General features: G+C 35.4%; 2 protein-coding genes and 1 pseudogene across 2 annotated transcripts; 1 reads left to right on the top strand and 2 right to left on the bottom strand.

Moving 5' to 3' along the window:
* The first annotated feature begins 567 nt into the window (after window positions 1–567).
* Window positions 568–2,938, top strand: LOC110704703 (disease resistance protein RPM1-like). Its single transcript, XM_021882516.1, has 3 exons — window positions 568–1,518; window positions 1,783–2,387; window positions 2,638–2,938. The coding sequence occupies exons 1-3, from the start codon at window positions 590–592 to the stop codon at window positions 2,922–2,924; spliced, it is 1,821 nt and encodes a 606-aa protein (XP_021738208.1). The 5' UTR covers window positions 568–589; the 3' UTR covers window positions 2,925–2,938.
* Window positions 2,939–5,377: 2,439 nt separating this feature from the next.
* On the bottom strand, window positions 5,378–8,531 carry LOC110704789. Its single transcript, XM_021882597.1, has 2 exons — window positions 8,377–8,531; window positions 5,378–6,999 (listed from the first exon to the last, which is right to left on the bottom strand). Exon 2 carries the CDS (start codon window positions 6,895–6,897, stop codon window positions 5,803–5,805), a length of 1,095 nt encoding a protein of 364 aa, XP_021738289.1. The 5' UTR covers window positions 6,898–6,999; window positions 8,377–8,531; the 3' UTR covers window positions 5,378–5,802.
* Window positions 8,532–12,569: 4,038 nt separating this feature from the next.
* LOC110704702 lies at window positions 12,570–13,940 on the bottom strand (annotated as a pseudogene).
* Window positions 13,941–14,706: the final 766 nt, after the last annotated feature.

Raw genomic sequence — 14,706 nt, 5'->3', positions numbered from 1 at the left:
TGAGAGTTTAAAGTAAAAATGTAAACGGAGCAAACATTAAAGGACGCTGCAGACAAGGGCGAAGGGGCCTCCACCAGCCTAGATTTGTAGCCCATGTTTTTTTTTTATCTTATGGCCCCCCTAAAATTATTATATATATTATTAAAGACATATTAGTAACATCAAACATAGCTTGTCATGTTGGTTGGCTAATTTTTTTTGATTGAATGGAGGATGATTTTCTTAGAGATGTTTTGGTAGTATACATAGAAAAAGAGATTGTTGTAGATTTTATTGTTGAATCTTTGATTGATGATTTTGCTACTATGTAAAATCGTAGTGTACGATATAACTAATTTGTTTTTAATAACAATAAATATTAGTACATTTTAATTTTTTATATCAATCTGTTGTCTAATAAATCCGGCCCCCAGTGTTGAAAATCCTGGCTTCGCCCGTAGGAGTATTTATCCAACACACTCATGTCATGGGACATGCATGCATATTTTCCAAAATAAAAAAGAATTCTTTACTATGTCTCAGTGATAATAAAATGTTCCTATGTCTTTATCTGTTTTCAGTAGAAGTTTACAAGAATAAAAGTTGGACAATGGCTTTAGCAATACCAATACCAGATAAATTGCTGAGTTTTCTCATGGAAAAGGTTGTTCCTGTACTACAAGCTGAGACACAAAAGTTTCAAAGTGTCCATGAATTACTAGATGACATCAAGAATGAAATGGATATCGCGAAAGATTACTTGAAAAAGGCCGAGGTTAAGGTTGACAGAACAAATGATCAAACAAAGGAGCAGCTTAAGAAACTGAGTAATTTACGAGCATTGGTTTTTAAAGTTGAAGATATCATTGACGACTATAAGCTGCTCGAATCAACTCATCAAATAGGAAACCAACAAGAAGATGGCAAAGGGTGCTTGGTGGGAATCTGGAAATTATTAGACCGAGGTTCTAAGGAAGTCGACGGGTTTAAGGACAAACGTGGGATTGCTTGTTCAATTGTAAGGATTAAGTGGGCAATGGAAAAGATAAAAGGAAATGGAAAAGGTTATGAGGAATCGATTTTTACACTCAAGGAAGAACTAGGATTAATCCTACGTGACCCCGGACATTGTCCCCTTTATAAGGATGAAGAAGATTTTGTAGGGTTTAAGAATCGTCAATCAAAAGTGATTGAGAAGTTGGACTTACAGAATAAGATTTATGGTAAAGGACAGTTTGTGTTAGCTGTTTGGGGTCAGCCGGGACTTGGGAAGACGACACTTGTTCAGAAAGTGTATGAGAAAGAGAATGTTCGGAAGCATTTCTCTTGTTATGCTTGGATCACAGCAACCAAGCCTTACAAGAAAATGGATCTTCTCAAGTGTTTAGCTAAGCAATTCATAACCAGCTCGAATGCTGCAGTTGTAGACGACGAATCTGCAAGTTGTTTGAAGGGATTATTACAGGATAATGGTGTTTCTGAAGTGGTTATAGTTGATGGTTTAAGGAATTACCTTCAGAAAAATCATCCCAAAAACAGGTAATCTCATGATTGCTCTATTCTTTTTACACTTACATTTCTTGAACAACTTGTATATGAACAGAGTTGATATTATTCAATATATAGCTCTAATCTTCTTAATATGGGAAAAATTGACAGAAATAATTGAGCTCAAATGCAACATAACCCCAATTTTGAATTTATGTACTTATATTCTCATCAGTTCTTAAATATGAAAAAACGATGGCAGAATAGTTGAATATGCTTGTATATAATTAGCAATTTCTTATTGTATATATATAGGTACTTGGTGGTTATTGATGATGTATCGGAAATGGAGGAGTTGTCTAAGATCATTAAGGCCACTTTGGTACCGAGTTGTAGCGAAGGTGGTAGAATTTTGATGACAACAAAGAGTGAACGCATTGCTAATTACTGGAAGACTTCATCTTCGTATGGTGAAGCCTACAACCTCCAAGTTTTATCTGAGCAAGATGCTAAGGTTCTGTTCAATAAGAAGGCATTTGGAAACCAAGGAAAGTGCCCTCGAAAGCTGAAAAGTTTAAGGGATACAATTGTGAAAGAGTGTGATGGTTTGCCTTTCTTAATTGAGAAAGTTGGGGCAAATTTCTCGACCACCCATAAATGGATTGAGTTGTACCATGATTTCCAAATCAATCCTGTTTCGCCAAGCTGGAGCAGGGAAGTTTTACTCTTAAGCGGCTACCACGAAATGCCTTATCATCTTAAGCCGTGTTTTCTATACTTGTGCATGTTTCCTAAAGGTTGCAAGTTTAAGAGAATGAGAATAGTCCGCTTATGGCTTGCTGAGGGTTTTGTAGAAGCCAAGGATCATAACACTCGCGAAGAAGCTGCTGAAGAATATCTCAATGAACTTGTTGAAAGAGGTATGATCTTGAAACAAAATGTTAAGACTTAGAAGTACGTTTTACCAAATCCAAGTAGCTTGCCGATGAGTAAAGTTCAACAAAAGTAATTATAGTCGAACAAGAATATTATACATTTAAATATATCTACAACATAAACAAGTTAAATAGGCAAAAATATATCTAGCTCAATTGTAATTACATGTTCAATAGTTTGATAAATAATTGTTCCGTTGCTAACAACAGATGCTTGTAAAAATATATCTTATAGGTATGGTTCATCTTTTGAAGAGCGACGAAACAGGAAGAAACAGGACTCTAATACTTCCATGTATGTGGCAACATATAATGGTCCCAAAGTTGGCAGAGTTAAGTTTTTGTCAAGTGTTACCACAAAATAGATTAAGTACAAACAATCAATGTCGAAGGCTTTCGATTCACAAGGATGCACCAAACACTGTCATTCCCCAAGTGTCCGTTCAATCCTTTCATTTGTCCGCCTCGAAAAATTTCCTATTTCATGGTCATCACCATTCCAGGAAGCTGAATTCCGGCTAAAAGTACTTGACCTTCAAAATGCCAAGTTTTCTAATGTCCCGGAAGTGCTGGGAAAGTTACATAACTTGCGTTATTTATGTATGAGAAACACCAAGGTTAAGAAGCTGCCTGAATCTATTGGTGGACTCTGGAACCTTCAAACCTTAGATCTCAAGAAAACGGATGTAGTAGAGCTACCAAAAGGGATTAACCGCCTTCAGAAACTCCGACATCTTCTCGTATGCAATTATAAAGACGAAAAGATGGTACCAGTAAGGATACACGAAGGCGTGTTGAATAATTTCAAGGAGCTACAAAAGCTAGCATTTGTGGATGGAAGTTCGCCTACTCTAGTGCCTGGTTTGGATACGCTAAAGCGATTAAGAAGGTTGGCAATCGAAAATCTAAGGCCGGAACACGGGAAAACATTATGCGAGGCATTGCAAAACATGACACAACTTCGATCTTTGAGTGTAAGTAGTATTGAGATTATTGATGATGTTCAAGTCAATGATGAAAATGTTCTCAATTTGAGCCACTTAATATCTCCTCCTGAATTTCTCGAGCGGCTTTACTTAAAGGGTCCTTTGGTAGGAAAAGAATTGCCAAAATGGGTACATAAACTCAAGCATTTGGTTAGATTGCGGTTGATAAACTCCGGGTTTATGAACGATCCACTCGAAAAGCTCAAAGTTATGCAAGAGTTGCTTGTGCTTGAACTTGATAATGCATATGATGGTAAGGTCTTGGATTTTGGGTACAAAGGATTGAAGAAACTGGTAGTGTTGCGCATCATAAGGCTAAGGAGATTGAAGACGTTAAAAGCTGGGGAAAATGCTCTTCCAAAGCTTAATGTAGCTGAATATCATACCTGTTACAATCTAGAGGATATTCCACCTCAAATTTTGAAAGCAAGTGATACGTTGTTAAACACTCGTGTTATGAGTCGTACCAAATCTTCTAAGTTCTAAGAAACAAGTTTATTGATTTGTCTTTCTAGATTTTATTGATATTGTATCTGGGTTGATGATCAACTAGATTAGTTGGTTAGCTGTTTGTCAAATGGGCCTATTATATGAAAAATGAGGAGATTGTTATTAAAAAAAATATGTACTTGTGGGTAACGACTATACCATACTATAAAAGGTGGTTGATAATAATGTCTGTGTAGTATGTCTTGATTTAGATCAGTGTCAATTTATATTTTCTTAAAATCGACTCTATTTATATTAGCAGACATAAAATTCGAAATGTTAAAATTAAAGGTGAACAAATAAATGAATTATTGAATTTGAAAGTCTAACTGGCTAATACAAGAGGGGGGGTGAATTGTATTTGAGGTGAAATCTAAAAACTTTTTGCGGAATTTAACTAAATGAAATAGTGACGAGAGAAGATATAGGCTTTTCTAAATTTCCACTAAGTAATCAAACTCTTTACAAGTGAAGATTCAAACCCGTTAACAAGTTCCCCAAATTAGGAACTTGTTCCCAACTCTCACAGAAGACTTCAGCAACGAAGCTTCCTTGACCTCACTTTACAAACTCACAATCCCAACCCCTAAGTACTTGAATACAATCTGTGATTACAAATACCTATTGCACTCAAGAATATATGAAGGAAAATAACTCTCTTTATGTTATTAGATGGCTACTGGAATTTTTATGCTCAAGAGTTATGTTATTCTGAGATAGTTTGCATGAGTATTTATAGAGAAGGCTTAGTCATTAACCTCCACCATAATCACGTCCACATGTCAACAACCCACTAACAACTTGTGGAGTTATCTTGACAGATTGTGATCATGAAGAGGTTTCCTAGCCTTATCTAATTAAACCACTATCCTAACAACTTGATAACCATTAGCCGTATAAAAGATTTTCTCACAGAAAAACCACTTGCTAACTTTATCAAATATTTATTTAAAAGATTATCAAAAGGTTGTTTAAAAAGATTTTATTTGAAAAGATAAATTTATTATTTATTAAAACAACTAGATAATTATCTTCGATAATTATCTTTATTAAAACTTTTACAAATTATCTTTTCTTTAAGAAATTATCTTTTAAAACTAACTTTTATTCCAGTAGTCTTTAACATAAGTCATTGAGTTCCTTTCCGACTTTATATTATTGAGTGCTCACAATTAAAACTAGAACGTGAGATTTGCACGAGGCTTTTTAAAGAATGCTACTCCGCATCCAAGTTCCTACTCCGGAACGAACTTTGCTTGAATCCTTTATTCACCAAAGACTCAAAACATTCATTAGTCGAGTTTGTCAATTTGTCCATCAAAACCAAAAGGCTCAACAAATTCCCCCTTTTTGATGATGACAAACATTGACAAACTTAGGTAAATAAAATCATCCAGGCATGCAACAAAAATTTAGAGTAAGGCATGAAAACAAAAAAAAACAATTAAAGAACTTAGAAAAATATTAAAAAGTATTTTTTTTTTTTTTTTTTTTTTTTTTTTTTTTTTTTTTAAAAACTGAGCAAAAGAAAAATTAACAAAGACTTTAAAAACTGAACTTGGCAAAAGTTTGTACCTTCGATGTGTGAGTTCCTTGGTAAACACTTTAGCCGCCATGAAGTTTGTCTTTTCCCCCTTTTGGCATTATCAAAAGATTGAAAAAAACATTTTGCTATACTCCCACTAGACTACGTAGGGAATAGTGAGCTCAAATAATGCAAGGCAAAAATAAGTTAGGTACCAAATTATCAGCAAACACACACAATCATATGAAAAATACGAGCCAAGTTCCGATTTAGGAAATAGAAGAGGAACATAGAGAATGTAGCAAAGGATAAAGGCGTACAAACCAAAGTTCAGAGAGATTAAACAAAACCAAAATAAAATTGTTCAACATATGAAATTAGAATAAGTGCAATCAAGGATTTAAGAGGCTGCATTGGTAGGATCAAGGGTTGGATTTGTGGGATCAATAGAGTCTTCCTCGACTTCCTCAAAGGCTACTTTGTTGATAGTTTCCAAGATCTCCTTGTTGCCTTCACTAAACTTGCCTTCAGCCTGTGCAAGCTTTGCCTCCACGCCTGCAAATCCGGTTGCTTGAGATTCTGCCAGAGCCTGCACCTGGCCTTTAAGAGAAAGCAATTCCGAGGCCATTTCCTCCAGTTTCTTGCTCACCAGAGTAGTCAACTTCTCCATATCTGCTTTAACCTGTTGAAAATCATAAACAAACACACGAGTTCCAGAGAAAGCAGCAAAGCCAGTAGGCTGAAATGGAGGAGGAGAAGGTGAATGAGAAGGCTGCCTAGTAGGTGAGACAGGAATAGAAGAGGGTTCAGTGGAAGAGGGAACTTGGGTAGGGTTGAAGGTGGAATCAGATTTGTCTGAGGAGCTGATGGTTTCTACAGTCACAGGGTGTGTAGTAGAAAGGGCAGGCTTGACCACATTCCTCTTACTCCTTCTAAGGCCCCCTGTAAACACAGGAATGACAGGTGGTCCAGCTGTGCTCTCAGAGTCTGTGGTATGTTCCCTCTCACTTTGATCAGTTCCCTGCCCCTCATGTAAGTCAGATTGTCGAGCTTCCCCCTCAGAAACTTCCATATGTTCCCCCTCAGAATCTTCCTGTTTTTCTCCTTGCACATCTCCCTCAAGTATTTTTTCTTTGTTTTTCTCTCCGTTAGAACTTTTTTCTTCTTCCTTATCTCCCTCAGAATCACTGGAGGTGGTAGCACCCTCACTAGCCTCCTCACTACCCTGGTCACTGCTTGCATCACATTCTTCCTTAGCTTCTTTCCCTTTCCCTTTCTTTTTCTCCCCTCCTTTCCGAGGCACAAAACATACTTTGCCATTTGTAAGCCTAAGACTCAGTCTAAGTAATGATTGTTCAGAGAGGATATTATCGGGTTTGAGATATGTTGGGGATTCACATTCAACATCAATACCAAAAGATTTGAACAACACAGTAAGGAAAGAGCCATATGGAATTGTGGTCTTTTGAGCATAAAAATTCAAGTGTTCAATCATTAGAGCAGGGAAATTAATCTGTATTTTGCATGCAAGACAGAATATGAGGGAGGCATCCAAGAGTGATACGGTACTCCGTTTTTGTAAACGGGGTACTATACCCTTCCAGGTGAAGGTAAACAGTAGCTTATGAAGGGGTGTTAGGGCATGATGGTGAGTAGTTTTCACTTTCGTATTTCCTCCAATAAATTTAAGGATTTTGCATTCATCATTATGGCAATATTTACAGATTGTTTGTGCTTTAAATAAGAACAATAGCCTTTAACAGGAACTTGAAATAGATTTCCAAGATAATTGGCATCAAACGAAATTGGAATATCATTAACTACGGCCGAGCACACACCATTATCACATTGAAAGGTATTTTTGAACTCATAAATAAATTTAGGATAAACAGGGTAATGAGAACAATTCTGGAACAAGTGAGTCCATTTTTGATAATCAATTAAAGAAGTAAATTCAGTGAACTTACTCGCCACACACCAATCATTGTTGATGTGATATCCGAGAGTGTAATTCCATGATGGGAATTTGGTGGTTGCGCGCCGTTTCCTGTCGCCGCCCTTCACAGCCTTAGCCTTCCTCTTTGGCTGAGCAGATGGATGCACCACCGCAATTGGCACCGGTTGTGGAGACCCCGTGTTTGAGGAGGGTTTGAATGGTGGTGATCGGGTTTTTGGGGTGGTGTTTCGGTTGGTTTTCATGGTGTTGAAGATAAAATGAAGGGAAGGAGAAGATGAATAGTGTGAATAGGAAGGAGAGAGAGTGAGGCCGGTTATGGGAGTGTATGGGGAATTTAATTGATTTGATAGGTGAAGGTGGAGTGAAAAGAAGAAAAAGAGTTTAATGGGGAGGAGTGAGAAAGAAAAGTGACGGTTTAAACTGTGAGGTAGTGGGGTAGTTTTAGAGGTAGTAGGATTTAATTTGGTGAAATAATTGCACTCATCTAATTCAATGTTGATAAAATAAAATCGTAAGTTAAGAAGTTGATATACATGCTTCTTATCTTACGTAGCAAATAAGATCTTTTTGTATTTTTGAATTCTATGAGGAATAGAAAAATTCATCATGAAAAAATAAGGAAGGAAAAAGATAAGAATAAAAAAATAAGATAGGAATAAAAGATAAGAAAGAAAATAACAAGAAGAAAAAAAACAGATAAATAAAAAATGAAAAGGATAAATAAGAGCAAATTGATTGTAAATTATGATGATAATTTACGTGATCATGATACAGAGAGTAAAGAATGATGAAAAGGGAACTTAAAAAAAAAACATGGCTCAATATTTTTAACATATTAAAAGTATGTATACGTGACTTTTCAATACTTCACAAATCTTTCCCCTGGGTAATTTCAGCTGTGTTATGCACACAAGATTGAGCATAGCATCGTTAGTTACATCCGATTTTACCTTAGGGGTTCCAAACAAAAGTCACTTGAGCCGTAGCATCCCCAATTCCACACGCATCTTTTCAAACTTGTCTCTGCTTAAAGGCTTAGTTAATATATCAGCAATTTGTCATTCAGTAGAAATAAAATCTAGCTTAATTAAGCCCTTTTTCAAGAAAGTCATAAACATATCAAAAGTTTCATCTTTACTATGTAAGAATATGACCCATGTAAATCTAGAATAATCATCTACAAGAACTAAGACATATATTTTTCCACTTCTACTTTGAATTCTAACGGGGCCACACAAATCCATATGAATGAGTTCCAATGGTTTTGTGGTGCTTACCATTTTCTTTGATTTAAATGATGATCGAACATGCTTTCCTTTGATGCAAGCTTCACAAATTTTGTCATTTAGGAATTTGATAGAAGGTAATCCGATTACCAAGTCCTTTGACCTTAATTTGTCAAGCAATGAAAGACTAACATGTCCAAAACGTCTATGCCATAGAAGTGGATCATCCTCAATAACATTTAAACAGGATAGATTGTATTTTGGAACTTTGTTAAGATCCACGGTATACGTGTTCCCTTTACGAGTTCCTTCCAAAACGATTTTTCCAGTGTTATTGTTGATGATTTTGCAATTTTCAGAAGAAAAGCTTACAGAGTTTCCTTTATCACAAAGCTGAGATATACTGAGTAGATTATTCTTCAAACCCTCGACTAAAAATACATTGTCAATTGCATGGGAACTTGACCTTCCTACTTTGCCAACAGCAACAATGTTGCCTTTCTTATTGTCTCCAAAGGTCACTGTTCCCCCTGTATAGGCCGTCAGTGAGAGAAATCTGGATTCATCTCCTGTCATGTGCTTAGAACAACCGCTATCGAGGTACCACTGGTTGTTCCCCCTCACTTCGACCTGCAAAAGAAATTAAGAGTTAGTAGTAGGAACCCTTTCATTCATGGGTTCCTGTGTTGACACATTTAAATCAGATTTCTTCTGCCAAACATAATTCACATTCTTATTGTACAGATTTGCTTTCTTAGTACATTCTTCACTGCGATGTTCCTTTTTACCACAGAAAGAACAAACGGTCTCACTAGGTAAGTTCACATATTTCTTTTTCTTTCCAGTGGACTTCTTCTTATGAACATAGCCTAGACCTTCTGTTCTTTTTGTCTGAGCTTCCTTTACCCACTTGGGAACACCCGTGCTTGCTGTATTTTTACTTTTTCTTGCAATTTCTAGGTCCTTTTCTAGTTTCTCATTTTTATCATTGGTTTCCTTTATCTCTTTCTTAACATGCTCTAGTTCATTATTAAACATGATTAAAGGAACTTCAGTAGACCTGCAAGAATCAATGTTAGTACACAACATTTTATATTGAGTCAATTCAATATTCAGCATGATATTCTCACTCTTGACTCTTTCAAGGGATTCTTTTAGCATAATATTTTTATCTAACAATTCAAAGAATCTGCCTTGAACATCATTTCTTAAGCTATTCAGATACTTAACATGATCTCTACAAATTCCAGTTGCCTTTTCGGCTTGCCTTAGTTTTGCACATAATTCTTTATATTCATCTAAGGTTTCTAACAATAAAGAGATTAATTTATCCTTTGAGAGAGATTTCAAATAATTAGGTTGAATGACTACCTCATCATCATGCTTTGCCATTAGACAGAGATTGGCTACTTCATCGTCTGTGTGTTCCTGTTCCTCTTCTTCGGAACTTGATTCTCCCCACGTGGAAATCATTGCTTTCCTGAAATTTGTTTTAGAAAAGTTAGGCTTGGAATTTCTGCTTTGATCAGCTTCTTTTCCCTTGCCTTTCTCAGATTCCCATAATGGACACTCTTTGATGAAGTGGTTGGTGCTTCCACATTTGTGACAAGAAGACTTGGCTTTGGGTTCCTGATTTCTTTTACTGTATCCTTTCTTCTTGTCTAAAAACTTGTTGTTACGGTAGAATTTTTTCAGCCTTCTCACCAACATTGCAGCTTCTTCTTCATCGATGTCAGACTTCTCTTCGGATTCTTCATTAGCTCTTAATGCTAGCCCTTGACTTTTGACAGTCTCCTGAGTCCGATTGTTCGACTGGATCTCGTGAGTAATGAGGGAACCCGCAAGATGTTCCAGATTGAACTTGGTGAAGTCTTTTGATTCCTGCACCGCTGCAACCTTTGCTCTCCATCTGTCATTGTCTGGAAGACTTCTTAAGACTTTTCTGACCTGCTCATCTATAGGAATTATCTTGCCAAGACACGTTAGTTCGTTAGTAATACCTTTAAATCGAGTAAACATGTCTTTAATGGATTCTTTGTTTCCCATTTCAAAGCGCTCATACTGAGACAAAAGAATGTCTATTTTGGAACGTTTAACATCTGACGTTCCTTCATGTGTAACTTCCAGAAGATCCCAAATTTCCTTTGCGGACTTGCACCCTTTGACACGAGTATGTTCATCGGGTCCAAGTCCCCAAATTAAAAACTTTTTGGCAGTAGCATTCATTTCAAGTTTTTCAAAATCAGTTTTTTCATACTCATCCATAGGTTTAGGGATTACCTCATTATTAGCATTCGTTTTCGTAATTTCGTAATCTCCTACTTGTATAATTCGCCATACCTGATAATTCTCTGCTTGGATAAAGATTTCCATCTTATCCTTCCAATAAGGATAAAATTTGCCGTTGAAGTATGGAGGCCTTTGAATGGATGTACTCCCGAATTCCTTTTCCTCTGTGTAAGCCATTTTCCAGGAACTTACTCAACAGGGTTGCCTGCGTGTTCTGAGTTCCCGCTCTGATACCAACTGAAAGTCTAACTGGCTAATACAAGAGGGGGGGTGAATTGTATTTGAGGTGAAATCTAAAAACTTTTTGCGGAATTTAACTAAATGAAATAGTGACGAGAGAAGATATAGGCTTTTCTAAATTTCCACTAAGTAATCAAACTCTTTACAAGTGAAGATTCAAACCCGTTAACAAGTTCCCCAAATTAGGAACTTGTTCCCAACTCTCACAGAAGACTTCAGCAACGAAGCTTCCTTGACCTCACTTTACAAACTCACAATCCCAACCCCTAAGTACTTGAATACAATCTGTGATTACAAATACCTATTGCACTCAAGAATATATGAAGGAAAATAACTCTCTTTATGTTATTAGATGGCTACTGGAATTTTTATGCTCAAGAGTTATGTTATTCTGAGATAGTTTGCATGAGTATTTATAGAGAAGGCTTAGTCATTAACCTCCACCATAATCACGTCCACATGTCAACAACCCACTAACAACTTGTGGAGTTATCTTGACAGATTGTGATCATGAAGAGGTTTCCTAGCCTTATCTAATTAAACCACTATCCTAACAACTTGATAACCATTAGCCGTATAAAAGATTTTCTCACAGAAAAACCACTTGCTAACTTTATCAAATATTTATTTAAAAGATTATCAAAAGGTTGTTTAAAAAGATTTTATTTGAAAAGATAAATTTATTATTTATTAAAACAACTAGATAATTATCTTCGATAATTATCTTTATTAAAACTTTTACAAATTATCTTTTCTTTAAGAAATTATCTTTTAAAACTAACTTTTATTCCAGTAGTCTTTAACATAAGTCATTGAGTTCCTTTCCGACTTTATATTATTGAGTGCTCACAATTAAAACTAGAACGTGAGATTTGCACGAGGCTTTTTAAAGAATGCTACTCCGCATCCAAGTTCCTACTCCGGAACGAACTTTGCTTGAATCCTTTATTCACCAAAGACTCAAAACATTCATTAGTCGAGTTTGTCAATTTGTCCATCAAAACCAAAAGGCTCAACAGAATTACAATTATTATTTCTGCCCATTCTTTCTAACAATTTGAACTCATGCACGAAACATTATTAAGTATTGGTTAAACGACCATGAAAGTGCAAAAATAAAGAATTGACATTGAGATAAAAAAAAAAAAGGTGAACATAGATTATACTCCCTCCGTTCCACAATGATGTTCCTGTTTGGAATCTTTGACTTTTTAAAAATAGAGAGAATCTTCTTAATTTCTCTCAATCTATAAGAACAAATATAGTCATGTGGTATCTAGTTTGATTCGTTTTGATGAGTACATTATTAATATCTAATAACTTTTATAATTTTTGCTAATGTGATACTAAAGATATTTGCGGTCAAAGATGGGTAAAAACTTACATCGATTTACATAAACAAGAACATCACTATGAAACGGAGGAAGTAGTAAATTAGTAATAGACACCATTATCTAAACCAAGGGGAATTATTTATTCATAAACATGATAATAGCCGCATAAATAATAGAAAAGGCAGGTTACAAGATTAATTAAAAGTAACAAGTCCCTTGGATGTTATAGCGAAGTTGGTTGACATGATATAATAATCAAGGCTTGGGTAAGAAACGATCGAAGCTAGCAGCAATCAAAGCCCGTTTATTGCCATTGTCCTTGATTTCAGCTGTGGCTGCAGCACCTGTCTCAGCATCGACGAAGGTACTTTTGTGGATGCATCTAGTTTTGGTTCGATTTCACTCCACTCCATTTTCTCCAGCTTGTAAGATCCCCAGCTTCCACATACACCTGCAAACATCGTAAAAACTAATTCATTTGTCTGTTCCCTCGTACATATGCACATATTGTGTGCTACATACATGCATACTCTCTCTGTCCCATAGTATCGCATTATATTGCTGTAGATTTACATGTTGCGTACATATATATCTTATTTGAATGTCATACCTTGTTAATTTCATCGGAATTGTCAGGCTTGTCCCAAGCCAAGAGGTAACCAAGACCAGGAAAAGCCCTGTCAATGGTACCATAAACAATTGCACACTTTGAGCCTACAATCACTTGAAGTTGTCCTTGCGAAGTAGCACCTTGGTGCACAAACGCACCAGGAGCTTCTCCGCCGATTGTCTTAGGAGGGTTGGTTACGAACTTTCCCTTAACTTCATGGGTTTTCATAAGCCTTATTGGGCGAGTTTGGGAATTCTGCATAACACCTCCTACTGCAACCAGTTGATATTGCTCATCCTTCACAGCATCGTTGTTGGCTAGGATGTTTTGTGCCTCTTGCATCGCCTTTTCGACTGCTGCTTTCTGCTTGCCATTGAATTAGGCATCAACTTGAACTGAAGCCATTCTTACCTTAGCTTAGCTTAGCTATGTTCATCCAAAAGCGTTACATATTAATTAACAAAAGAAGTAAAAGAGTCAGGAAGTTTATGTTAGAAAATCAACATCAACGTAACATTATTATAACTTAGTATAGAAACTATAGATTAAGAGGAAAAGAATGAATACCGTAATTGAGCAGAATAGTTAAGGGAATGTTTATGCGTCTCAATTCAATATATTTTGGTCTCACCAAGTTCTGTATTTATAGGAATATAATGCAGGCTTTTTTTTTTTTTTTTTTTTTTTACCTTTTTTTTTTTTATTTTTTTTTTCATTTTTTTATGTGAACACAAAATTTAAAGTTTTCTTGCAAGATTAAAAGAATATTTTAGTAGGCATTGTGAAAGCTAAAGCTTTAGAAAAACTAAGATAGAATATACTCTATGAATCCAAATCATATAAACAAAGTTCTGTAAAATTTGCTTACCTAAATAAAAGAGTAAAACTTGTAGGAGATGATTTTGAGAATTTTAATAAATTATACTCCCTCCGTTCCTGAAAGTTTGAGCAATTGCGCGGTTTCCAATGAACATCTTTGACCATGAATAACTCCGGTTGTATATAAGTGAAATATGTAAGAAGTTGATATTTGGATTATTTATAATAAGGAGAATCTAATATGATCTCACATGCTAATTTATTTATATTGTACAGCTCATAAAATATGGTCAAAGTTATTTTATTTTGACCATATGAATAGTAAGTGAGTTGAAATTTCAGAAATGGAAGTAGATAGTATTTGTTTAAATGAGTAAACAAAACTTTTGTAGAAAGTTAAAACAATTTGTTTACTCATAGGTTGATTTTTTTTAACAAGTATCTTTTATTGTTTAATTTGGTTTGTATACTACATTGTACTATTATTTTATTGTTTAATTTGGTTTGTATAAAGGTAAATTTTAGGCCACTTCACCTCATACACTTTATTTTTGCTGAACTGAAATTACTTTTACTGAAATTAAATTAATTTTGCTGAACTTAAATTATTTTTACTGAATTTAAATTAAATTTACTGAACTGAAATTATTTTTGCAAAATTGAAATTATTTTTACTGATTTATTATTATCTTTAGAGTTACTGATTTTTGTTAAACTGAAATTATTTTTACCAGGGCCGGCCCATACCCAGTGCAGCCTGTGTGGCCGCAGAGGGCCCAAATTTGGTTGGGGCCTCAAAGTAAATGAATAAATAATATATGCTGCATAA

Source organism: Chenopodium quinoa, unplaced genomic scaffold (assembly GCF_001683475.1).
Source record: "Chenopodium quinoa cultivar QQ74 unplaced genomic scaffold, ASM168347v1, whole genome shotgun sequence".
Taxonomy (NCBI): domain Eukaryota; kingdom Viridiplantae; phylum Streptophyta; class Magnoliopsida; order Caryophyllales; family Amaranthaceae; genus Chenopodium; species Chenopodium quinoa.
The sequence above is the reverse complement of the archived record's forward strand: the minus strand, read 5'-3'. Positions and strand labels throughout refer to the sequence as shown.

What these genes read in the sequence shown, in the direction of transcription:
- LOC110704789 (XM_021882597.1), bottom strand. Translation starts at nt 6,897, where the DNA reads ATGATTGAACACTTGAATTTTTATGCTCAAAAGACCACAATTCCATAT.
- LOC110704703 (XM_021882516.1), top strand. Translation starts at nt 590, where the DNA reads ATGGCTTTAGCAATACCAATACCAGATAAATTGCTGAGTTTTCTCATG. An exon ending in AAAAATCATCCCAAAAACAG is followed by an intron (nt 1,519 to 1,782) that starts GTAATCTCATGA and finishes GTATATATATAG; the next exon opens with GTACTTGGTGGTTATTGATG. An exon ending in CAATGAACTTGTTGAAAGAG is followed by an intron (nt 2,388 to 2,637) that starts GTATGATCTTGA and finishes TATATCTTATAG; the next exon opens with GTATGGTTCATCTTTTGAAG.